General features: G+C 36.9%; 1 protein-coding gene across 1 annotated transcript; it reads left to right on the top strand.

The window, feature by feature from the left end:
* LOC132439825 (lipase member K) lies at nt 1–26,640 on the top strand. Its single transcript, XM_060034525.1, has 10 exons — nt 1–66; nt 9,709–9,824; nt 11,817–11,931; nt 13,899–14,097; nt 15,304–15,413; nt 16,769–16,905; nt 17,674–17,820; nt 19,698–19,769; nt 22,186–22,257; nt 25,785–26,640. The coding sequence occupies exons 1-10, from the start codon at nt 48–50 to the stop codon at nt 26,022–26,024; spliced, it is 1,227 nt and encodes a 408-aa protein (XP_059890508.1). The 5' UTR covers nt 1–47; the 3' UTR covers nt 26,025–26,640.
* The last annotated feature ends 525 nt before the right edge of the window (nt 26,641–27,165 follow it).

The following is a 27,165-nucleotide window of genomic DNA, read 5'->3' as shown; positions in this document are numbered from 1 at the left end:
CTGAAAGGAGCTGAAATCTATCTGAAGCTCCCAGGACTTGAAGACAGATGCCCGGAGACTTCAGAGGTGGGTAATGACTATTGATCTATTTGCAGAGTCTGTGAGACATGGAAAATATTTGGAGGTACAGAACTTTGTTTGTGAGGAACATCGTGTTTTGATAGCAAAACATAGCAAGAGTAGAATGTGACCACTCCAGATGGAGAAGATATACTGGAGAGTTTTCCAGTCATGTTAAGAAGAGTTTTCCCTTTCAGAAAGCTGTAGCAGTTAACAAAGCAGACGTTGCTATTTTTGAATCTCAGTGAGAGGTGATATCACATATCGATACCTGGAAATACTAGTGAAAGATACTTTTAAGAATTTAAGAGATCTTTCTTTGGGATTGCATCTAGGACTTTGGGAAATAATATTTAAATAATGTTTTTAAAAATGTTTAGCGTTTTCAAAAAGCCCTTTATTGTCTCATTCCAATGGCCTTGAGCCTGAATATTCTTTCTTAGGAGCAAGGTCATCTGCAGGGAAATGTGGCAGGAATTGGCAGGAATCACTGTACTAAGTGATATGCCTGCTGATGGACCCTTATAATTTGTGAAGTACCTGCCGTTTCCTTCCTGCTGCTTCATAATGAATAGCCTTGCTGAGTGTTGTGTGAAAAAGTGGTTCATATTAATGTTGATGTTATTTAAGAGTACATGCTCTTCCAGTCCTCATAATTGCAGACCTGCATTCAAGTCTAGGGAGATGAGGATGAGCCAACCTGATGGACTAATATCCCCTGGCCAAGACGTTGAGAGATCAAATGATTGTCCTTTAATTCTATATATCAAAGTCAAAAGGTTGTTATTTTTTGTTTGGTTGCTTTTACAATACACTTATTCTTTTTTTTATTATTATTATTTAAAAAAAATTTTTTTTTTTTTGCGGTACGCGGGCCTCTCACTGTTGTGGCCTCTCCCGCTGCGGAGCACAGGCTCCGGACACGTAGGCTCAGCGGCCATGGCTCACGGGCCTAGCTGCTCTGCGGCATATGGGATCCTCCCGGACCGGGGCACGAACCCATGTCCGCTGCATCGGCAGGCGGACTCTCAACCACTGCGCCACCAGAGAAGCCCTTTTTTTTTTAATACTTATTCTTTATTTTCTGTTTCCAGAATTAAGAAAGAAGTTGTCGCGAGATTTTCCTCATGTCTGAAAAAGATATATAATCACATATATCAAATATATAGTCACTTTAGCACACAACACTTCAGGCAGGAAATATGATAGTGTGGAATTAAATTTGGGGATAGGAATATGATATTAAAGGAGTCATTTTACTATAAAGCAGCTTGCTTTAATATTTCTTCATTGGTCTATCTTACATCTAAAAAAAATTGAAGGACATTTTATTTCCTCCACAGCTCTTCTTTTGCTATTTATTTTATATTAAAATTTTTAACGCAGCAATCTTTCAGAGGCTATTTTGCCAAGCAGAACAAGTGCTTCTTCCTTAATATTGTAGAAGAGCCATGAAAATTAGTGCCTTCTAGATATTTGCTATTTATTTTTCTTTTCTCTTTTGTGTCTGTTCTTCCCCATTCACCCTGGTACTCCTTTGTCTTCTGATGCCTCTGGGTTTGGAGCACAGAGCAATAGCTCTGGGCTCTAAAAAGTCTCTCAGTGCTATTTGAAGATCCTATCACAGCTGCCTACTCCTTCCTTTGATACAAAAATACTTAATCCTCAAATCTGAAATTTTCAGGCCTGGACATCTGATTGTGCAATCATTTCCTTTCTTTCACTTGTTCACAGCCTCATTAATCTTCCTGATTCATTAACTCTTTCACTCTGTGGTTGGGGGAATTCAGAAAACAGAGAAGTAATTTAAATCTAGATTCTGATTAACTTTGCTACCAATAGTTGTGTAAACTTGTGAGTCACTATACTTTGGTAACAGATGAGAATATCAGAGTTTTGTGAAGGATGCTGAGGTAAGGGCAAGACAGAATCTAAATGTTTGTAAACACCCTAATCAGTTTTAGATTAAAAGTGTCAGCTAGAAAGAGAAATTGTGTCAGAGGCCAAGATATTTTAAATGACAGACAGCAGGCTTCTGGCAAACCCAGTTATTTGTGTCACTGACAAAAATCTCATTATTAAGAAAAACTATGAGGAACTGCCAAAATGGTTATAACAAGGTGGAAATACTAAAACTTGTGGACTTTGCCCCATAAGCTTCTAGAACCTTTATTCAGAGTTCACTGCATTTAAATTTACAGCTAATTATTTCTAAGTATTCTTATTTAGTGTAAGTATATTATTATATTTTATATCATAAATATTCACTATAATAAATATTTTAGTATATTTTTATTGTGAGAATAATTCAAACTAATAAAGTCATTGAGGGAAATATGTAACCAAGAAGTAAATTAGTAGAAGAAGGAAAATTGTTATTCCTACTATTTGGATATAACCATTATCATTTTGCAGTAATTCTTCCAGAGTTTCTGAAGATCATACTTTTTTGATTTGCTTATTTGTTTGAGATATTCAAAAAACAAAATTGTAGTTGCTTAAAATTTGGTTTTACTACTATAGGCCCAAACAAATTTTGCAAAACTCTATAAATGTTTACATATTTTTAGGCTGACGTATGAAAAATTTTTATCATAATTCTAAATAGTTTCAAAGGATGTACTTTAAGGTATCTCACAAATATTGCCAGTTTAAATTGAAATTGTTATACAATTTAAAAAATATATTCAATAGAGTAGTTTTTTAATATCTAAGTTATCCATTGAAAACAATATTTTAATTAATGGATTAAAATTTTATATCCTTTGCTTTCTTATTGAATTCATATTTCCATTCCACTTTTTTCTTACAGGTGTTTTATATATTTCCATAAATATATATTCTAGTGTCATTTATTTATATGCTTAAAAAGTCTTTTATTGATCAATTGATCTTTCTTCTCTGGAACTAAAAAGTGGATATACATTAAAATTTAAATTGTTTTCACTTCTTATAAGGTTGCATTTTTCTTTTAATTTTTTAATGATTTGTCTTTGTAATTTTTATTAGAATACAGTTGGTCAAAGGATCATAAATATATTAAAAGTTCAATGAATAATTATTAAGCATTAAAATCAAATTTTAGTAGCAATGAATCTCTTAATGACATGAATGAAACATTTCCTTTTAATTCATACACCCAATGACAATTATTATTTATTCACAGATGACACAAAATTTAGAATCAATTCTTTTCCATTTATTTGACAGATGTAAATTGCTGAAAAACCATGTTTACCTAATGCCATTCAGCTCTGAACTTTTCGAAGCTCTGTATCACAAATCACAGTGATGCATCTGCAAAAACAATTTTTAATGATTTACCTCCTAACAACTCAAGTAGATCTTTTTTCAGTGTTTTGAAAGCAAAGAATTAGAAACTACAAGATTTGCAGAGATAGTTGCTTTTGAAAAAGGATTGATACTTGATTAAACTCTCCTTTTCCCAATACCCATGTCAATATTGTGAAGTGTTCCTTTGTGAGGGGCCTCGGAATTTTTTACAACCTGGGACAATTCACCATAGTTAAGATTCAAAAGAGGAGAGAGCTTCACCTTACCTTTGTAAAGTAGTTAGAAAACAAGAACCTCCTTGAAGTTAGAAATCTCGGGCCATATGAATTTTAGGAGAGAATATATATGAGAGTAAAAGATCTAGAATTTGATTTTTTAAAAACTAGTTATGTGTGTATGTATTTGTGGAAAGTCTTTGCATACCCTAGCATGAAGACTAACCCTTCCTCCAAACAATAATTTTTTTCCCCATTTAACATACTATTACAAGTTTGTTTTCATGTTATTATATAGTCTTCATATACATTTTAATGGCTTTATCTACAAAAGTTAATTAACATAGTTTATTTAAGCAACACTTTATAACTAAAAATCTGTTTTTAATTTTTTATGATAAATAACAAGCATTAAAGTAATTTTATACAAAGGGCTCTCCTCCACATTCAAACTGAGAATTTATCCTCTTAGTATAAACTTATTGAGCAGAACCTCTGGGACATAAGATAAGGATGTTCTTAAAAACTCTGTAAATATAACAACACTGTTCTTAGTATTTTGGTGTTTTTTTTTTCTTAATTGTAACAATTTCTTCCTTAAATATTTTTAAAATAAATTTATTTATTTATTTTTGGCTGTGTTGGGTCTTTGTTGCTGCCTGCAGGCTTTCTCTAGTTGCGGCGAGCAGGGGCTACTCTTCCTTGTGGTGTGTGGGCTTCTCATTGCAGTGGCTTCTCTTGTTGCAGAGCACAGGCTCTAGGTGCATGGGCTTCAGTAGTTGTGGCACGTGGGCTCAGTAGTTGTGGCTTGTGGGCTCTAGAGTGCAGGCTTAGTAGTTGTGGCACACGGGCTTAGTTGCTCCGTGACATGTGGGATCTTCCGGACCAGGGCTCGAACCCGTGTCCACTGCATTGGCAGGAGGTTTCTTAAGCACCACGCCACCAGGGAAGTCCTTTTAATTCACTTTCATCACAGTGTATAATGAATAGAAAAAGAAATAAATATCAAACTAGAATTTCCCAAGTGTATTCTTTGGAAAATATGGGTCAAGTTATGTTTAATTGGTGTTATTCAAATGATAAAATTCTAAGAGCAAATAAAACTATGGAAAAGTAAATTAAATAAGTTAAACAGAGTCTTGATTGCAGGACCATATTGAGTCTTAATTATGATATTGTAATTTAAGACTCTCCAAGCAAGTCATGTATATAGGTTGTATATATACATATATATAGTCTAAAAAACATATATTTATGTCTAAATATTGTAATGTATGTTTTCCATGAGTTCTTTTTACAAATAGCATCTTATGAGAGTCATGTTTTATAGGAAAGCAATGTGAAATGCTTTAGAGTAATAAAGCAATATAGTCTGTGTAGATTATATATATATATATATATATATATATATAAACCTATAATAAATAAATCTATATTGATTTAGTCTGGGTTCTTGAAGATAAGGGTCTCCTCTTTAAGGACTAAAAGTCCCCTGGAATTTACGACGTCTTCTCTCTTCTTAGTCAAACATCCATATATACATTAGTGTGAATCAGCAGGAGGTCAATGTAGGATGCATTCATCAGGAAGCTATCCTAGAAACAGGTCAAAGAGATTAGAGGATTGTTGGAGTATCATTAAGTAGAAGTGCCGGAATCAGGTGGATTTACCCAACAATGATAATAAATAATGTGAGGCTCGGATCAGGCAGAGCAGGTAAACATGTTACAGAGTCCAAGCTCACTGCTCGCCACACGACAGGCCAATAAATCGGGAGCCAAGGTATTGAGGCAAGGAACAGCGACTTTATTCAGAAAGCCAGGCATCTGAGAAGATGGTAGACTAGAGTCCTAGAGAACCATCTTACCAGGGTCTGGATGCTAGCTTCTTTTATAGAACAGAGATGGGGGAGGTGAGCAGGTAAAGTAAAAAGGCCACAAGTCTTGCATAATATCTCCTGGTTTCACCAGACTCAGGGAGGGGATGTGTTAATTTCTTCTTTCCTGCAGCCATTCACAGGTGGGCAGGGTCAGGATGTTTCCCTGTGAGGTGAACAAAGGTAGTTTAGTTTAACATTCAGGCAGAGGGGGCAGGGTTCCCTGAGACAGGTCATTATGCATGCTTATAGCTATAGACAACATCCTTTCAGTGATTACAGTAACTTGCAACAAAAGCAACAGAAAGCAAAGGTTAAAGTAAAAGAAACAGATCCAACATGGAGTCAGATTTGTTCTTCCCTATTACAAACACACGCCTAGAAAGCACAGGTAAGCACAGCCCTGGTGAGAAGTGCTTGAACAAAGCCTGTTTGGTTAGAACATGCTACTCTTTAGAAAATATAACACAGAGACACCTCTTGCCTGGGTGTGTCACCTTTCCACACCCAGATCCATTACACAGAAGAACAAAACAAAGGTAGCTGAATGGGCTTTATGTCATGGCTGCAAAATACAAAGTGTCATGACTAGTACACATTCTTGTTCCATCGCTGGGGACTAGACTTCAGCTCTTCCTATAAGCAGCACACAGCCCTCCTCCCTGCATCATTACAAACCACACAAGCTCTCCAGCCTGCCCTTCGAGGGTCAGATCTGCTCTAACTCAGGGGTCCCAGGGTCACTTGCCAATGATTGTAACCCAGAGGCCTCAAGTATCAATCACTCAACAGATGTTGGAGCATCTAAATTGTAAATGTCTTGAGAGAAAAGACTAATTTTTTTAAATTGCCCTACTACCTTCCTGTAATATACAGACCTGAACTAAGGTATTAATCAGCTCTCGCTGTCAAAAAGAGAGTAGCAATGCAGTGGGGTAAAATGAAAGCAGGCAAGAAAGATATGATACAAAATAGTGAGTCAATTTGGGATAGTCTTTAAGATTAAATGATGTACTCATTCTCTCTTTCATCCATCTGTCTATTTGGCAAACATTTATAGGAAGTGTCGACTAAAAGATATATACACAACCTAAAAGTTGAGAGTTATGTTTTATTGAGTGGGCATACTGAGGACTTCAAGCCCAGGAGGCAGCATATCAAATAACCCTGAGAAAACTGCTCCTAGGAGGCAAGGGGGGAGGTAGGATATATAGGAGTTTTGCAACAAAGAGCAGGTAGTAGGAACAAAAGAAACTGTTAATGAAAGAAAACTAGACCTCTCAAGTTAAGGAATTTAGAACGTTTCTATTTATGGGAAGATGCAAGAGTCTGGACTCACTGAAATCATTCCTTTGATATGCACCTCAGCTATCTGGGGCCAGGATCCTGTGTTTTCACATGCTGAGTTTCCTCAGGGCTCACTTTTGGAGTGGCTGCAGTCTGATGCCTGCTAGATGGCAGGTATTCTTTGTTTCCTTCCTGAGTTCCCTCAGGACTCACCTGCTTGCCATTGAAGGGCTGCAGTCGCTGATGACTGTGACATCCTTTGTTTACTGATATGGCAGGCAATAATACTTCATTTCTCAAAACCTTCATGCTGGGTCTCAGAGAGACAAAAGTGAGAATGAAACATTTTCTCCTCTCAAGGAATCCAGTCAGTCTGTCTTTCACAGGTTGGGAATGCACATGAATCCCTTGAAATGAGGGTTTAAAATGCAGATCCCTGGCCACACCCCCATAGATGCTCATCCGGTTTGGCTGGGGTGGGTTCTAAAAGTCTATATTGATTTTAATGGTGATTATGATCGCTGTGGTGTATAGGCCACAGGTAACACTAACCAGGTGCTTAGCAGAGAACCCTAGTATGTCTATTCTGAATGGACTGAGTGGTTAAGAGCATGACGATTCAGAGCATTTCCTTTAGAGTCAGACAACCTGAGTTCAGATCCTGCCTCCATCACTACCTCTTTGACCTCAGGCAAATGACTTGAACTCAAGACCAGGTTTCATTGGAAATAAAATTGGAATGATATTTCTTATCCCTTGGGATTATTTTGAGAATAAAATGAGATAATCACAATCATGTCTGATACTTTACTTGGCACATAATAGGTGCTCAAAACAAGTTGTAATAGTAACAATAATTATTGTGGTGGTATTATTATCACTACCATATTATAATAGAGTTTCACCAGAATTTGGCTATATTAATCAATATTAGTTATATATAAATATATTACATTAATATAAAATTACATATGTACTACCTAATTCATATATAGTTAATCATATTAATTATGGTATAAATTAATTATGTTAATACATATAGTCAACAGAGATTATGATAAATCCAAGAGAGGAGCTCATGGAATTTTCTGTAACAGAATAGTGAAGGCATAGTCTGAAAAATCCTTCCATTTCCTACAGGGTGAGATTTGCCATCTCTCTTATATGTTAATTTGATATAAAAATCTATTCAAAATGTAGAATTGGAGCAATTTGACAAAGAAAGAGAAAAGAAAAAAAGGAAGTAGGGGAAGTGGTGTTGAAAGCACAGAGAAGAGAGAGAAGTGACTATTCTGCTTTACAGAACCCCACAGTAGACATTAAGTGCTTCGTATCTGTGAGCTCCACATAGAAAATATTCAGAAAAATAATTTCAGAAAGTTCCAAAAAGCAAAACTTGAATTTTCCATGTGTTACAACTATTTACATAGCATTTACACTATATTTACAACCATTTATATAGCATTTACATTGCATTATAATACTTACATATTATAAGTAATAAAGAGATAATTTAAAATATCAGGAGGATGTGGATAGGTTATATGCAAATACTATGACAATTACATAAGGGACTTGAGCATCTGTGGATTTTGATTTCCATGGGGGAGGAAAGTGGGGGAGTTCTGGAACTGATCTCACCCGGATACCAAGAGAAGACTACGTATATACACAATTCTTATTTGCCTGGCCTAAGCAAACGCATAATCCTGTCATAAGGGCATTTGCTTTGGAGCTAAACTTACTTTGGCTTAAATTTTGTCTTTATCTCTTTCTAGAGGAAAATAAAACAGATTAGCAGATAGCGTGTTTTCTAACGTAATTTGAAGATCTTCATTTTATATAGTAGTTAATGGGAAGTCTCCTGCAAAATGTCCCCCTCTGTTACTTTTGCAGTTGTTTGTTTTTTTTTGTTTGTTTGTTTGTTTGTTTTTAACATCTTTATTGGGGTATAATTGCTCTACAATGGTGTGCTAGCTTCTGCCTTACAACAAAGTAGTTGTTTGTTTTTAAACTGAAGTAGTTTCAAAGCCAAATGAGGAAAAAAAAAAAGCCAAATGAGGAATACATGTCATCTTTTTCCCCCCATAATTTTCACAATTTTCTATTTGAAAAATAACTTCCTTCTTATGATAAATAAATACTGGATATAGAAAATTTAGAAAGTATGGAGAATTCTTTAAAAATGAGAAAATAATCACCCAAATAGTTACCACCTAGATATAACCATAATTAAAATTTGATGCTTAGTCCTTTTTTTTCTCGTTATATTTTGTTATCAAAATGTATGTACAAGTGACATTGTTTTGCCTTTAATATTATATGATAGGAATTCACATATCACACAAAAACATAATACTTGGTGACTGAATAATTCCTTTCTTCTTTCCCCATAATTTATTTTATCAATGTCTTATTTTGGCAAATTTCCCTATGTTAAGATAGACAATAAGGGATAATTTTATAAATGATGCTTGTATATATATATTTTTCTTTTGGATAGACTTTTGGAAATAGAATTATACTGAGTGAGGGGTATAAATATTTTAAAATTCACAATGCATGTTAATAAATCTCTTTCCATTAAGGTTGTGCCAATGCTCACTCCCACCATCAGAAGAGTACTAATTTATCTGATAACTAGAGATACTAAAGGTGCTTTGATTAATACATTTGCCATTACATTTTTCTGTGAATTATAAATCTCCTTTTGTTTGATTATCTATTGGAGATTTAATTGATGTTGGTTTCTTTTCTTCTTTCCTCGTTTTCTTCTTTCATTTTTTTCTTACCAAAAATTCACCATTTCAGATTTTTCATGGGATGAGTCTTGAATAATTAAGTATATTACTTGTTAAGACACAACCTAGAAACATCTTTCTACTCCCTCTCTCAGTAGTGTTATAGAAAGATTACACTGAGTTTCACTTGTAGAATTCTCTTTGATGACAAATATATTAATATTTCCTTTCCCAGGCAGATTCCAAATGTGGCAGCTTTTAACAGCAACATGCTGGATGCTTCTTCTTGGACCTATATATGGTAGTCAAAATGAAGGAAGCTCAACAAATCCGGAAGCTAATATGAATATTGTAAGTCACTCATTAAGGAAAAAAACTAAGAGAAGGAATTATTAAGCTATTGTCATTTTAGATGCAATTGGTATGCCTGTCTAGTTTTTAAAAATTCTGAACTGATTAAATTTGTGTTTCCTCCCTTGTCCCTTGGCATAGCTAACTAACCAAAGAATTGAAAGACCTGACCCAAATTGGGGCAGTAATACTTCCTTTGCTGGTAGTTTGAACTACCATCTCATGGTGGTTTCCTGAAGAGAAGGTTCATGAGTTCCTACCGATGATCTCTATGGAGTATACTTGAGCTCTTCCGGAGGCTCTTTCTAGAGCAGTTCCTTTAATTTGTGAACTATATCCATGTACATTTTCAGTTTAGTAAGCCAGATTTGGTTTGGGTTGCTTATAAACAAAAGTGTCTTAACATGCAGGAATTCATACCAGAAGTGGACTGGAATAAAGTGAAACGGAACAGATCTAGGCAAAAAACAAAAACAAGACAAATGACAAATGTTTGCTAAATGCTTCATTCCAATGGAAATGTACAATTTCTTGTGTACGTTGTGCACCCTGAAGTCCTCACCCATACCCAAGTTTGTATTAGAACTTTAAGAATGGAACTGTCGATGTTTTTTAATTAGTGTCTCTTCTTGTTTCTCTCCCCAAAGTATCCAACAGGTACTCCTAAGCTTCTACCACACTACTGAGCTCACATTCCATGAAAATATTTTCCTCCTCCTTCCACATTCACAGACACTTTCTTCCTCCCTGGTCTGGCTGCTTTTTGGCTATTCTCTAATGATAAGAAGAATAATAAACATTTATAGAGCACTTACTGTGTGTATAATCATCACAACATATCTGTGAAGAGATACTATTATTATCTTTATTTTGCAGTTCAAGTAAATGAAGCACAAAGGAGTTAAGTAACTTGCCCAAAGCTGCACAGCTAATAAGAGGAAGAGCTGGAATTCAATGCCATACAGCTTGTCTCTAGAGTCTGGGCTCTCATAACCAGTGCTTTATATAGCTGCACAATATGTGCACACCTCTTGTGAGTGCCCGGCCTGGGAAAATGCATAATCCTATCATAAAAGCATATGCTTTGGTGCCAAACTAACTTTGACTTAAATTTTGTCTTTGTCTCTTCCTAATGTTCAGTCTTGGACAGATTATTATTCTCCCTGAAATTCAGTTTTCTCAACTATAAAATGGATATAATTCTATCTCAAAGACCTGTTATATGGATTAATAAAACAAGGGGTATTAACCATCTTCTATGTGGAAGATGACCAATAAACGGTAGTTCTCCTCTTCCTTGTATATCTGTGGATGAGGTATCTTCTATTTTTACCCCTTTAGATCCACTCTCTAGTCTTTACACCTTTCTTTCTGCCCTGTAAGAACTAGGTCAGTTAAATTCCTTTGACCTTTGGTTTTCAGTTCAGTTCAGCCAATGGACATATTGAGCAGGAGATCAGAAGGTGGGAGAGGAGTGAGACCAGATGGTTTACTGCCCTGGTTCCGCCCATAAGGTCATCTTGGGCAAGTTGCCTCCCTCTGCTAAAGGTCACAGCCCCTCTCAATATGGCCCTCTTTACTTGACTTTCTCATTCAGGGTCTTGTAACCACTCTCTCCCATCTCCCTTCAGGTCTAAGGTTGATAACAACTCACTTGTTACTAGCCATAGGGTTCTGCACAATGCCGTATGGTTTCCTTCGTAAGATGAACATGCCATTTTCCATCAAACATTTGGAGAGTGAACTAGAGTGCATTAATAATACCAGGCCAAGAAAACCAGCATGTATGGAAACCCACCACCTTGCCTTACCCATGCCTTTGCATGCATCCTCCTTTTAAAACCCTCCTCAAGTTATCCTGATTTTCCTGCTACATTCTGTTCCGATACAGAGATGAACAGTAGGTTGTGACTTAAAGTACTATATTGAAATGTGGGTATAAAAATCAGGAGATTACATCATGAAGTATACCTTTCCGTTTCCTCTTTTTAGAGCCAGATTATTTCCTACTGGGGTTATCCTTATGAAAAATACGACATTGTGACAAAAGATGGTTATATCCTCGGAATTTACAGGATTCCTCATGGAAGAGCATGTCCAAGAACAGGTGGGATTTATTTCATTATGAAAGCAATAGTGCCTAAGGAGAGATTCCTGGATGCGACGATAGCAGCAGGGAAGCTTTTATTCTGAAATAGAGCCTATTCTCTTCCATAAGTGGAGGCAAATCATCACCACCACCTCTACTATTTCATTTGCGTAACACTTTGGAGTTTTTAAAGCATTTTCACATACACTATTTACTCTTTCCTTTCCTCCACCACTTTGTCCTCTTTCCAAACAAACACAGAAACAAAAGAAAACTTGGTCTTACTCTAGAGATACCACTTTCCAGGCTTAAAAACCAAAACTCTAGGGTCATTTTGGTACTTTTCTCTCCCACACTTCCTATACACAGCCAATAACCAAGACTTATCAATTTTGCCTTCCAAACTTCTCTCTAATCTGAAAACCCTCAGCTTCAATATTGCTCAAGTCCAGGCTTCAACTTCACCATTATCTTGTGCTCCAGCTACCACAACAACTTTCTCACTGGGATTATTTCATTTGTAATTAGTTCTCTATGCAAGTCACTGGGATTTCATTTTTTAAAGTAAATCTAACCCTATTAATTCTATACTTCAATGCAGTTAGAGCCATTTCTAGCTCCCTACAATATAGGTTGATACCTATAGAGAAGAGAGGAATCCACTTAGCAAGAACTGTTTGCTTTCTTCTCTCATTTCTTAGCTCCTTTTTTTCTCTGGAGCATTGTATAACGAAAATTTCCAGTATCAGAAGGGTTAGTTATTTAAAGAGACAATCTAGATTTTAAAAAAGAGAGAGAGGTGGAACGGTGCTGTTCACTTTATAGAACTGACCATCCCCTAAAATAACTCCATTACCTTTGGAAATACTCACAAGAACTTTGTTTCCACAAACTTTTATCTTATCAGTTCTGCCAGGTAGCTGCCAAAAGGCATGCGATGAAAGCTGTCTCTGCGATGAGAAGCTGCCTAAGGGCTCAGATTAGAAAGGGGCTATGGATCGTGACAGCTCTTTGGCTCTAATTTAGCAGAATTAGTAACACCTCTTCTTTCTCTTTTTCCTCAAAAGATGGATTAATGGATATAAACTTTATCCTCACTTCCAGACGGCTGAGGCTTTCTGAGAGGCCAATCTAGCCTACTCAATCTCAGGAAACTGGTCTAGCTCCAAAGGTGACCTAAGGGAAAGTCCTGGGGTACCAACACAGCATCACAGACCATTTATAAAAGACAGAAATATCCTAGTCACTTCTCTTTCTCTTCTCTGTGTTTTCAGCACCACTTCCCCGTTTCCTTCTTTTTTTCTCTTTCTTTAGTCAAATTGTTCCAATTCTACTTGTGAGTAGGATTTTTACGTCAAATTAACAATTTTACCTTGTGTAAATTTCACTTAAAACCTTGCATTTTGCTTTCTGACAATGCAAATTAACTAGCATAATGCCGGGCATTCAGGAAACATTCAATAAATGACACTTTTATTGTCTTTGTTATTATCTTGGAAAAAGCTTAGTTTTGTCACCAGATGCTTTTTGAGAAATAAAATGTCGTTAATGTGAATAATTGTAGAGCAGATATTTATTGTGCTGGACAGAATTTTATGTATTTTAATTCTAATTTAATTCTTATAACTACACTATAAGATAGCAATTTTTATTATTCCCCATTACAAAATAAGTTAACTAAGGCACAAAGAGGTTAACATGTAGCAGAATAGATTTTAAATCAGGGCAATCTGACTCCAATAGCTGTATAACAATACAATACACTGCACATAATTCCGATTTTGCAAAGAGAAAAACAAGACACAGAGAAGATAAATAACTTGCCCAGCTTCAGAAGTAGTTCAAAACCCTAGAACCTCGGCTTGCCTGGTGCCAAATTTCATCTCTTAACTTTCCTTCTGTATTGCAGGGAGTCAGGAAAAAGAATTTTCTTGTAAGCACCAAGGAAGTTCATATAAAAAACTCCTGTTACTTGTATTTTGCAGCTGCAAAGCCTGCTGTGTATCTGCAGCATGGCTTAATTGCCTCTGCCAGTAACTGGATTTGTAACCTGCCCAACAACAGCTTGGCTTTCCTTCTGGCAGATGTTTGTTATGATGTATGGATGGGGAACAGCCGGGGAAACATCTGGTCCAGAAGACACGTGAAATTGTCAACCACATCACCAGAATACTGGGCCTTCAGGTAAGGGGACTACTACCAATGAATAAAGTGTGTACGTTGCTCATTTATATGGATGACTGCTCTTTGAATTTTCCCTTTCCGTCCAAATGCACACTATGGAATCTACAAGAAGGAAATGGACATTTCTTTTTCTACGCAGGTTTTCTTCACAAGCTCTGAAGAAATGCGCTTATTATTGCTTCGAGAGTTGTTTTAAATACTCCACTTGGCGTGTGTGTATGTAAAGTATATATGCAAGAAAAAAAAAATCAAGATGCAAAGGTCAACTTTAGAAAGGTTAATTCCAGGACTATCATATTGTCAGTGTGCACCCCAGAAATTTACTTGGTACCCTTACTAAAGAGGAAAAATGAAACTGATCAAGAAATGGGACCAGAAACAAGGTTCTGGTTGAAAATCCTGGGAAACAGACATTCATGATAAGCCAAGATGAGCCAAGCCCTTTAGCATAGAGGACACTCCAATTCACTGAGTAGTAAAGGAACTCGACCCTCCATAGGCTGGTGGTGCTGAAATCTGTCCCTGGAGCTGAGTTGCCAGCAGCCCCTGTGGACGCTGTCTTCCTTAGAAGTTAGGCCAGCTGAGTCACAGAGGCAAACCCGGCACCTGTAGTGGAGCTAAGAACCATTCCTTGAAGTTCACTAAAGCTGTTTGTTCCTTGGCCTCATTCCTGGAAGCCAATTTGCATTCCCTAATTCCACACTCCAGGGCAGTTGTGTCATGGCACAATTGCAAATAACATCATGATTCCCTAGATGAGTGTTTTCCCAACTACATACAGGAAAGAAGCACCTGAAGTGCTTGATAAATATGCAGATGACCAGGCCTCTTCCCTGGACATTTTGATTCAGTCTGTCTGGGCTGAAGTCTGCAAGTCTCTTTGTTTTATTCTGTTTTTAAAATAAGCATTCCAGGTAACTTTTCTTTTCAAGGGAGTTTGGTAAATCTGCTGTAGAATTAAGTGAAAAGCCTCTGGAGGCTTTTGCAAGTCAGATTTTTCTGATTTCAGTTTCTTAACAAAGTTATTCTTGCAATCAAGGTGATATCCTCAAAAGTTGCACAGACGCATGATATCACGTATTGATTCCAGTATTACATTTAACAAAAGCTAAACATCTAGGTCTGCAATGAATATGTTTAAGTATTGCAAGCCTAAAAATGAGATGGGTTTTTTTTTCCAATGTTGTTGTTCTTTTTCTTTGGCAGTTTGGATGAGATGGCTAAATATGACCTTCCAGCCACAATCAATTTTATCATAGAGAAAACTGGACAGGAGCGACTCTACTATGTGGGCCACTCCCAAGGCACCACCACTGGTGTGTTTGGGGCAGGTGTGATCTGAGAGTGTCAGGGGATCTTCTTCATATTCACAAAAGGGGTCAGGATTTCTTCCCTCTGTGCAGTCTCTAGCTTGGGGACTCTGAGCTGGGAAACAATCTTGTCTGGCTGGCTTCTGAAGAGCAAATAAATAAAGTGTGGATGACTTAGGGATTTTCCCCCCAGGACTAGATCTGGAGATTGATGGATAAGCCTGAAAGAGAAACAATTATTTATCTATTCATTTGTGTACCCAACAACACTTGACAGACACGAGGTTAGATACTGGGGAACCAAAGATAAATAAATATGGTATGTATCTTTCCCTTAAAGAGCTCACAGTCTAGTGAGGGACACTAAAACAAAAGCAGAGAATTACAAATCTCAGTGATTATATGTCACAACCAGTGCAACTTTTAGTCAGTTCCCAGTGGGTGCTGGGATAGGCTAGATGTGTGTGGGTGAGCTACGTTGGCAGTGCCATAAGGCACTCCATTCTATTCACTGTTCTCTGTTCAGCTAGAGACCTTGACAATACCAACAGCATTTACACCAGTTATTTGAGAGCATTGTCATCCATATTTTACAAATGGCTGAACTTAGGAATCCTTTCTAATGGTGATAAAGCCAATTAGAAAGTGTGTGTGTGTGTGTATATATATATATATAATCTAACCTTCAAAAGAATTATTCTATAAGGATTCTATTTTCCATATTTATAGATAGAGAAAACTGAGACTTATACAGGGGAGGTTAAGTTGCCCAAGTTTTCACATAGCTAGCAAATGGGAAGCCAAAATTATAGCCCAGTTTTGTCTGATACCAAAGACTATCGTCAAGCTAGAATGGCCCTTGGAGTTTACCTAGACATGCCCCACACTGTATGTTATTTTTTTTTTTTTTTTTTTTTTTGCGGTACGCGGGCCTCTCACTGTTGTGGCCTCTCCCGTTGCGGAGCAACAGGCTCTGGACGCGCAAGCTCAGCGGCCATGGCTCACGGGCCCAGCCGCTCCGCGGCATGTGGGATCTTCCCAGACCGGGGCACGAACCCGTGTCCCCTGCATCGGCAGGCGGACTCTCAACCACTGCGCCACCAGGGAAGCCCCCCACACTGTATGTTTGAACCCTTTCTGCAACATTCTCTATAAGTAGATTTGCATCCTTCAGGGACAGGAAACTCACTTTATTCCGAATTAGCCAGTTCCACCTTCAGAAATTGAAAAATCCTTCCCTAAAAATGGTACTTACTCTGAGTTTCTTTGTTTTAGTTTTTAAATATAACTACTTTTACTATAATTTAAAGTGAATTAATAATTGTTCTAAATCTATGAATTAGCATCTTCTTCCCTTTCAGCTTTCATAGCATTCTCTACTAATCCAGAGCTGGCTAAAAGGATTAAGATATTTTTTGCATTGGCTCCAGTCACCACTGTGAAATACACCCAAACTCCTATTAAAAAATTAACAACTCTTTCCAGAAAAGTAATCAAGGTATGTGACAACTTTCCCCCAAGTTTAAATCTGTAGTAACTAAAACTAGCCCTATTTCCATTGATTTCAAGAGAAGACAGCTTGAGACAAATAACATTTTACAAACATCTAGGAATGCTCGAGGTACACATGTAGGTTTACTGATGATGTACAATTTTGCCAACAGGGTTCAGGGTGCTCACTCTGCTGCCTTCATTTTTAACTTAGGGGCTTGTCTCTCATGTCATTCCTCAGTCACAGATACAGCAAGAGCTGATTTGATTGATTGATTGATTTAATCTAGTAGGTTAAATTTCTCTCTGGTGCCCCCTAGTTTATCAAGGACAGTATAGTGTAGTGGTTGAGATCACAGCATGTGATTTTAGGGTGCCTGTGGGTAGAAATGAACTCAGGGTCTCCCTACTCCACTATTTTGCCTACTCCCCTCTGCACTAGTGCGTTTTAAATGTGACCTATTATCTACACAGCAGTTCTACTTAGTGCATATTAATTTTCTATTTTATAGTTGAAGAAATTCAAGATAATAGAAATTAAATTTATTTAATAGATTTTAATTAATTTCTATTCAATTAATTTCTATTAAATAATAGAAATTAAATACTTTCCTAAGGTATAAGAGACAGAGTCTAGAATCAAACCAAGGCAACCCTGACTCCAAAGGCTTACCAATTTCCTACGGGGACTAGTTTTTTAGGGGAAGTCCCAAAAAACACTCCAAGTAAAAGATCTTGGGGAAAAGCTTGATGGTGTCTTAAATCGATCTTGCAGATGTTGTTTGGTGACAAGATGTTCTATCCTCACATATTTTTTGACCGATTCATCGCCACCAAGGTGTGCAACCAGAAGATATTTCATCATATTTGCAGCAACTTTCTATTTACTTGGAGTGGATTTGACCCAAAAAACTTAAATATGGTACGTGTAAGTAGTCAGATCCAGGAAAGCAATTGTTTTGTTGCACAGAGGTAAGGAGAGTTCATTCTACATTGCATGGAAACCACATTTCAAAGTCTCCTTTTTGTCTCCTGGAAGGTAGCTAGCATGTTTACGGCTTCCAACCAAAGCTGAGAGTCCACCTGCTTTAACAGGAGGATTTGAGAAGTCTCTGCCGCTGAAAATTCTCACCAATTCTTGTTGTTGGACGAAGTGTCACCATTAAAGAGTCCTTCACTTAGGCTATGGTTTTGAAATTTATCTTGCTATGCCTGAGCCCTATCTCAGACCTACTGATGCAGAATTTCAGGGAGTGAGCCCAGCCATCTAATTTTTAACCAATTTTCTACTTTCATAGGTGATTTGGACATAGTCATTTTGTGAACGACTTATGTCTTTTATCCAAAGGGGTAAAGGAATGGCTCTTCAATAACAGCTACAGACTCACTGTTCAAGTGATATTGAGAGGGATAATTGTTGAGGTTCTTATCAAGTCCTTTCCAACTTAACTGAGAGCCTTTCCTTTCTTAGCTACCTCTAACTGACCTGAAGGGGTGGGAGGGAGAAAAAGACGAAGCTACTGTCCCCAGCTAGAGTGCAGACAGGTTTGAAACCAGGGGTGGGACAAAGTTGAAGTTGGTCTCCATCTGTCTCACAGACTTCTGCCTAGACCCTTGCCTCCCTCAGTAGCTAGTGGTGATTAATATTTTCCTTGATTTCAAGCAAGATTTATAAAAGGCTGTTTATGCAAAGCACGCCTTAGCCACTGCCTTTCACATGACTTTCTTACTTTCTCGATTTACTAGGGAAACCATGCTTGCCTTTCACTTAGATAGAAGTGTACCGTGTAGAGCTAAGTAAAAAGACCTTTAAGCAAACTCAATAGAGACAATTTCAAAAAACACCCTCTCAACATGGCCTACGAGTTTGCTAAAGAAAGACTTCACAAAATGACATCCTAGAACATTCGTCGGATGCCCTCATTGTACATTTATATAGTCAGATTGCCCATTTTCTCTCGCTGTTGTGGACTGGATTATAGAATATTACTGTGCCTGCAAGGATGTTTACTTTAGTGGAGCATAACCAGGGATACATAAGTAGAGTTTGTAGAGCTTTCAAAAATTACACATGTCCAGAACTCAACCCTAGAGATTTTGGTATTGTTTCATAAGTTTGGGTAGCTCATAAGTAGCTATATTTTTTAAAGCTCCAAGATCTTTCAGATACTCACTCTGGTGGAAAATAACTCTCTTGTATACTAAAGCAAACAAAATGCTGTTGGAAATATTTAAAAATTAAGATTTTTTTGATTCAAAAAGAAATCTAATCATTAATAGAGGTTTAAAAAAAAATAGAGGTTTAAATACTGGATGGATTATGTCCCACAAACTGTCAAAGAGTCCTGCAGAACATTTACCAAATTTTTAAGAAGGCATGATAAAACATTCAGATCTGTTCTCAATCTTTCATGATGAACAACTTTCTGGGAATGTCCCTTAGGACTTATCACAGGGTGAAGGAGAAGATCACTGGGGATTTTATCTCTTGACTGTCTATATTCTTAGACCTGTCTGAGGTGAGGCTGGAAAGAAAAGGTACATTACCTTTTGTCTTTGACCAGCAGGATGCCCTCTGTGGGCTTTACAAAGATACTGCCCAGGACAGAAGTATGGAAATGAGGGAGAAAAAAGTTCTTAAAGATGGGCTTCTTCTTTGGTTAATATGTCTTTAGAGGGTATGGTACATGTTTATTCCTTGAGAGAGAGAGGGGAGAAAGAGAGAGAAAAAAATACTCAGATTTACTTGTGGTGTGATTATATGATTAGTCTTCAGGTAAGAATCTTTTTACTTTGCAGAGTCGCTTAGATGTTTATTTGTCACAAAGCCCTGCGGGAACATCTGTTCAGAATATGCTGCACTGGGCCCAGGTACGTGCTCCCTGTTCCTGATATGACACGCACATATCTCTGCAAGATCCCTGAGGAGCACTCCCAAGAGAGCTCGCTGCAGGGTTTTGCAGGTTCTGCTATTGTCAGGTGGATGTTTCAGGTGGATGTTTCTGGAATCAGCATCAACTCATGTTGATTTCCTTTACTCCCGTCTATTCTCCATGTCCTCTGTATCTGGTGTTTGGGTTCCCAGGTATTCTGACTAAATTCTGACCTTTAGATTACTCTGAATTGCCTTTTTTAGGAAAAGCTTGTGTTTCCTCTTTTGCAAAATCATTAGCTCTAAAAGAGCTTTATATAACATAATACAGGCTATTCCAAAAAGATCTGTTTATCCTCTAATTGGGATATGGGCAATTTCAGAGTGTGGAAATATTGCTTAATTCAGAGGAAATTAAATGTTAGAGAGGGATTAAAATAGATTGTTTCTGTTTTTACTCTCAGTTTAAGGGTTATGTTTTTTTTTTGTTACTATATTACTCAATATTTGGCAAGTCAAATTCTGTTGGTATAGCTTTCTGAGCCAAGTATGTATGAGTGTGTGTATGGGGGGAAAGGTCTTCCCAAAGTTTTAATATTTAATTACACATTTTGAGTTTTAAATACTTTAAAACATTTAATAGGGATCTGAGATCCCTAGGAATTTGAATTTTAACCTACACCCTGATAAATTTGTTCCATGCTTTAAAGTTGAGAATCACTGCTATAGATAGTCTGAAATACTAGTTGAGGATTTCTGAAATTCTTTGAAGAGTTCCACCCCCAGAAGATAAGCCTTCAAGTTCCTACAGGAAGAAAGATATTCTGGACACAGAGCCTCCTACTGGTGAGGAGACAGGTAGACTGTGATAGGCATGCCTTTCCAGGAAATACAACTTCAATTTCACATTTATTGAGCACTTACTATGTGTCCTTGTTGTCCAAATATACGATTTAATTCTGTCTCATTCTTTCTTATGAATTCTCATAACAATCTTTCAATGAAGGCATTGATTTTCCCATTCTACAGATGTCATAACCAACCCCTTACACATCTCACAGCTGACTCTTCTTAAAGATATCTCTTCTCCTTTGACAGAAAGTTCTCTTCAGAATAGAAATAACTGGGCGTGGGGAGATAAAACACTTGGTCATAAGTTATGTAGAGAGCTAAGGCACAGATGATGATGATAGTGATGATGGTAGTAATATTAATAAAAAGAGTGATTTCTTGACCATTCCCAGGTGCTACATGCTTTTTATGCATTACCATATTTAATCTTCACAACCCTATAAGAAGAATGTTATTGTCATTTCCATTGCACAGATGAGACAATAGGTTTATAGAAGTTACATATCTTGCCTGGATCACAGACTTAATAATCCATTAAGCTTGGATTCAAACAAGGTCTGTTTGATGCTAGAACCCAAGTTCCTAACTGTACACTCTATTGCCTCTCATTGCTGAAAACCTACAGAATTTCAACAGCTGCAGACTACTGCCTCTGTCAATATAAATCACGATGGGAACCATTTCAAACACAAAATCAGAACGAAATCAATGTGAAAAAAAAATCTGAGATTCAAGTTAAGGGGAAAAAAAAATCCTTGGAGTAGTCTGAGAATAATTTAGTGAAGTGCTTGAGGTAAAGGTAAAAATTATCTGTCTCCTCAATCCAACATGGGTAGCAAATAACAGAAAAAGGATCCCCTAGAAGTATTAATGCTTCTACTCTAATATCTGAAGTCTAAAATTTAAAATGAAAACAGGTTACATACGCTGTCTCAGACACTCAGTCCATGGCCAAATTACTGACAACATGGCGGGCTGCTTGGCTCTACAGACAGGAGACAGACAGACAGAGGCTATACCTCTGTTGTTCTTTGAGTGAGTGTTCTTTGAGTGAGCATTCCTTTCAAAAGTAACAAAAATGTTTAAGAATAAGGAATATAATCATAATATCCTAGACCATCTGACAAGGATGATACGGCATAAAGTTTTTAAATAATAATAGCGGTCATTTTTTAATGTAGGAAATGTATAGTTGGTGCCTTTTTAAAATATATATATATATATAAATTCCTGAAGCCAGGATATTCAAGAATCATTCAATTTAGCATCTTTCAAACATTTTCTATGTATACAACATTGTAATATTTAAAGTCATCACTGCCTGAGGATTTTTGTTGGAAAAGTATAGAGGGGAAGAAAGGATTGTAAGTCGGTTCCGTGAATTAGTATCAATTTTTATCATTTTTATTATTTGACTTATTAAACTTTATTGACTTTTAGCTCATGTGCTAAAGAGTGGGACATTATGTCAAACCATTTTATAAATTTTTTGTTAACTGTCTTTAAATGTATGTTGTTTTCTTGCATCATTTTAACATGTTTATTATTTTTATCTTATTATAGGCTATTAATTCTGGTCAGTTCCAAGCTTTTGATTGGGGAAACCCTGATCAGAACATGAGGCACTTCCACCAGGTATAATATCAACAATAATCAAACAATTGCATACTGCAAATGAATTTTAAAAATAGTATCTACTCATCAAGCACCTACTAGGCCCCATTCACTATGCCAGATATTTTGTATAGATCAGATGTTGCTTATTGGGTTCTTACTATGTGCCATAACATTATTTTTGATCCTCAGAATGACCTTCCAAGGTAAATATTATTGTCTCTATTTTTCCAGAAGCTCAGAGAGTTTTAGGTAAATTGTCAAAACTATTTAGCTTATAAAGAACCAGAATATGACACAGGAGTTCATGGATCAAAAGTCCGTTCTTCTTCCACTACACTTATTCCTTTTCAAAAAATAGAAATTCTCAGCACTTAATTGAGACCATATTTTAAAGAAAGAATTAAAGATACATAATTTTGTTTCTGAAGCATATTCTCTGGCTTCTTAACTGTCTCTCATAAAATGAACTAACATTTTCCTAATAATTCTTTGGGATGTCATTTACTAGTCATTTTTTAAAAGTACATGAATTATTAGAGATATTCCAGACAGGAATATCACCTTTAAGGAGAAGCAGTCCTATCTGCCAGATAATGATATGTCAAAATATTTCTTGACATTATACATGAAGACTTTTGGAGCAAAAACTCTATATTAAAGCAAATAGGTGTTGTTGTTATTATTATTATTATTATTTTTTTTCAGTATGTAAGGAAATCCAATGATGGCTTTGGCCTCTTGCTGATAGACTGAGCCTAAATTAAACAAATAGTCATCAAAGATACATGGGTTTTTCAAATCAAGGATATGGACGGAAATTTGGAAACTTTTAAAAAATCAATTTCAGTGCCACCATAATAACTACAATAGTGAAAATGCATAATTTCAACTAGTGTGAAAAATCTGATTTTTCTCCTAAACTGCTATAGTTATATGTGTGTGGGGTGGTGTGTGCCCACACACACAAACTCACACACTGTGTCAAAGTACTATTTACTCTTGTAATTAACCAATTCCTTGTCCTAGCAAGAGTACATAGTTGCTTTAAGAAAAGCTTTTTAGATGATGGCCTTACCCTATAAGACTCAAATACCTATTTGAATGAGAGTTGAATCACAAGTATTAACTTCATCACTGTGCTTGCAGATTCTATCAAAATACATGGCCATTCAGGTTCAAATATGAATCTTTTGCTTGGAACTTTGGGGGAAAAAAAGAAAACCTAAAACAGACTGAGGGTGAACAATATACAAGTTTTAAACATCAGTAACCTTTGTCACAACTGTAAGTAAGAGCCCCATAAATTAGGCAGGTGTGATTACCAATATAATCACCAATCCTGTAAAACTAAGAAAGTAAAAAAATTATTTCTTGGCCAAAGTCCACCATATATCATTTGGATCTTGATCTTGATGTTCATTTTTGCTTTGCCATCTTCTGGGCTCCCCCATTCATTCTTAGCAGGGTATTAAATTATTGCAGTAAATGTATTCTCATTTCAGAGGCCCCTGAGACCCACTTGTGCCTTAAAACTTGCAAATATTTTTGCCACTCTGTGCTGTGTTGTTTTCCTATTCTTTATGTCTCTCCATCCTTGCATTTGAATATTTATGCTTTGTATTATTCTGCTGAGAAAACTGTCAAGTCAGGAAGAGCATGCCTCTTCTTTCATCAGTTGCACTTTTGCATTGGGGCCTTGCACCAGGCTTTTCTGAGTTCACCCTTCCCTCGAGTGCACTACTGGTCAGTGCTAATCTGCACTCATTTCCTTCTTTGCCATTCACATTGCCTTCTCATAGCTACACATTCCCATTTACCACTTGCTCCTAAGCCCAGGTCCAAGGCCTCCCAGTATTACAGGGTAGGGGAATTATACTTGATATATTTGGTAATGCAAAGACCCATCCAGTGACAGTGAAATGTGGAATGACTATACCAATGCGCTCTGCCTCATATCTCTCTACTAGGAGAACTCAAGGTGCAGAATCACCGAGTCAGGGGTCTCCCCCAGGCACATTTCTAGTCCTCTTAGAAACCTTTCCCTGGCCAATGTTACTGTTTCCTAAGGATTTATAACCTGGTCCATGTTACCTTTTCTTCCTAGTCTTGCTGCCAAAATTAACTATGGTGTATTAATCTCCTTGGGCTACCATAAAAAATCCCATAGACTGAGTGGCTTAAACCACAGAAATGTATTTCTAAGAGTTCTGGAAGCTGGAAGTCCGAGATCAATGTGCCAGCACAGTCAGGTCCTAGTGAGGGCTCTCTTCCTGGACTGCAGAAAGCCACCTTCCTCATGTGTATCCACATAGCCTTTCCTCTATGTGGTTGACGAGAGAGAGAGACATTAATCTCCCTCTCTTCCTCTTCTTATAAGGCCACAAATCCTATTGGATTGGGACCCAAACCTTATGGCCTCATTTAACCTTAATTACTTCCTAAAAGCCTTGCCTCCAAATACAATCACCTTGGGGTTAGGGTTTCAACATATGAATTTGAGGGGAACACAATTTAGTCCATAGAATATGCAACTCTTTCCATTGTAAGTAGCAGAAATCAACTTTATTTTATATTTTTAAAAAATGTTTTAGTTTTACTGAAATAAAAGGTATAGTGGTAAATGCACAATAGCCAGGAACTTATATACCGTTCTCAGGCTCTCTCTTTCTCTCTCCCTCTCAGTCTCTTTCAGTTCTGCTTGCATATGCTGTTTCCATTCTTAGGCTATTTCCAAGATAGTAGTACAATGGTAATGGTGTGTACCTAGCTCATGAAGCTATTTTTAACTGCAAACTCAAAGAAAATGGCAATATTTTCTCAATAGCTCTGGTAAAGAGTTCCCGAGAGAACTCTGACCCAATTTTAGTAATGTGCCCATTGCTCGTACAATTATACTGCGGCCAGAAGAATGAAGGACTAATTGACCAGGACTGATAACCCTGGACCACTCTGGAACTGGGATTTTGGGATTTGTTGAATCAGCACAAGAAAGGTTGTGTTACCAGAAAGAAGGGAAACTTGCCAGGGGATTAGCATCATAGCCACTCTATTTCTCTGTAATGGGCTGGCTCCTCTTAAACATTATTTTCAAACGTCTTTTTTGTACATTAGTCTCAATGCCCCCTAAAGAGTCTTCTCAAGTGTTACTAAGTCCACTGAGCCCCAATTTCTGCATATAAGAAGGGGTATTTATATTTATTCTATCCAATATTTGTTTGAAATGGATACACTCTCAACCCAAGTGCTACTAGAAAGATGGTTCCCCCATAGAAATGAGAGCCTCTCTTACTCTGGGATCCTTTTCTTTTTTCCCAAAAGTGAAAATCAGGAATATAATGGTTGTCTTTTTTTAATCCACAATTCATATTATTGCACAAAGGTACTTTCAAATATTTTTAACATGTTAATGTTTATATATCATTAAGTATGTACTAATTGCACATTTTTAGCATTTGAAGAACTTGCTTAACAACTGACAGTTAACGTTACTTCTATAGTGTGGTTTTCTGTGAAAACTATTTTTCTCTCTCTTCAATTTTATTTAGCGTACACCTCCCCTATACAACGTTTCTAAGATGGAAGTTCCAACAGCAGTGTGGAGCGGTGGACAGGACCCTGTGGCTGATCTCAAAGATGTTGAGAATTTACTTCCTAAAATTACCAGGCTTATCTATTTCAAGTTGATTCCACACTACAATCATGTGGATTTTTACCTTGGACAGGATGCACCCTATGAAGTTTACCAAGACCTAATTAGATTGATGGAGGAATGTTTGCAAAATTAAATACATTTTCCTTTCCCTAAGGAAGCGGGTTTTTGTCATAAGAATGTGGAGCACAGACCCTAAGGTGACCCCTCCAATAATTTTCACCTCCCAGTGTCCATGAATTTGTGTAATCCTCTCCCCTTGAGTGTGGGAGGGACCTGAGACTTGCTTCTAGACAAGAGAATTGGCAAAGGTGATGGGATGTCACCCACTGATTACATTTTATTATGTAAGAATCCATCTTAGCAGACTGGAGCAAGAGATTCTCCTTGTTGGCTTGAAAAGGCAAACAGATATGTTGAGGAAACCCACATGAGAAGGAACAGTGTGTGACTTCTAGGATCTGCAGGTGGCCTCCAGCTGATAACCTGCAAAACATTGGGACTCTCAGTCATACACCTATGAGAAAATTAATTCTGCCTAAAACCTGGATGAGCTTGGAAGCCCATTCTTTCCTAGTAAAGCCTCCAGTTGAGAGAGCAGCCTGTCTAACACCTGGATTGCAGCCTGGTGAGACCCTGAACAGAGGACCTAGCTATGCCATGCTTGGACTACTGACCCATGGAAAGTGAGATAATAAATATATGTTGTTTTAAACCACTAAATTTGTGGTAATTTGTTATCCACGATGGTAATAAACTACTACAATTATTATTAATAATAAATTATTATTAATATCATTATTATTATTGTACCTCTGGTTAGAAGCTTGAGAAACCCAGCTTCTTATTTACATTATTTCCCTGTGTCTTATTTCTCTTGTCATGATGAACTTCCTTGAATACTTCTTGTTTTGCAGATCGCTAATGCTCCATTCTCTCAGTGTTTTGTCTAAGAGTCAATTTTGCATTTCTTTCTTTCTTCCTTCCTTTATTTCTCTTTCTTTCTTATTTCTCTTTCTTTCTTTTTCTTTCTTTCTTTCTTTCTTTCTTTCTTTCTTTCTTTCTTATTATTGTAGTAATGACACAACGTGAGATTTACCCTCTTAATATATTTTTAAGTGGGTCCTCTACCCAGGGGTGCAGGCCTTGACTATACTGCATCTTCACCCCTCCTTTCTGTCTTGTTCCTTTTTTATATCTTTATTTGTGGAAAATATTTTCTGGTAGTTTTCAGGTCATTATCATTGACAGTTGTTCTATAAATAGTTGTATTTTGG

The sequence above is a fragment of the Delphinus delphis genome, chromosome 16 (assembly GCF_949987515.2).
Source record: "Delphinus delphis chromosome 16, mDelDel1.2, whole genome shotgun sequence".
Classification (NCBI taxonomy): domain Eukaryota; kingdom Metazoa; phylum Chordata; class Mammalia; order Artiodactyla; family Delphinidae; genus Delphinus; species Delphinus delphis.
The sequence above is the reverse complement of the archived record's forward strand: the minus strand, read 5'-3'. Positions and strand labels throughout refer to the sequence as shown.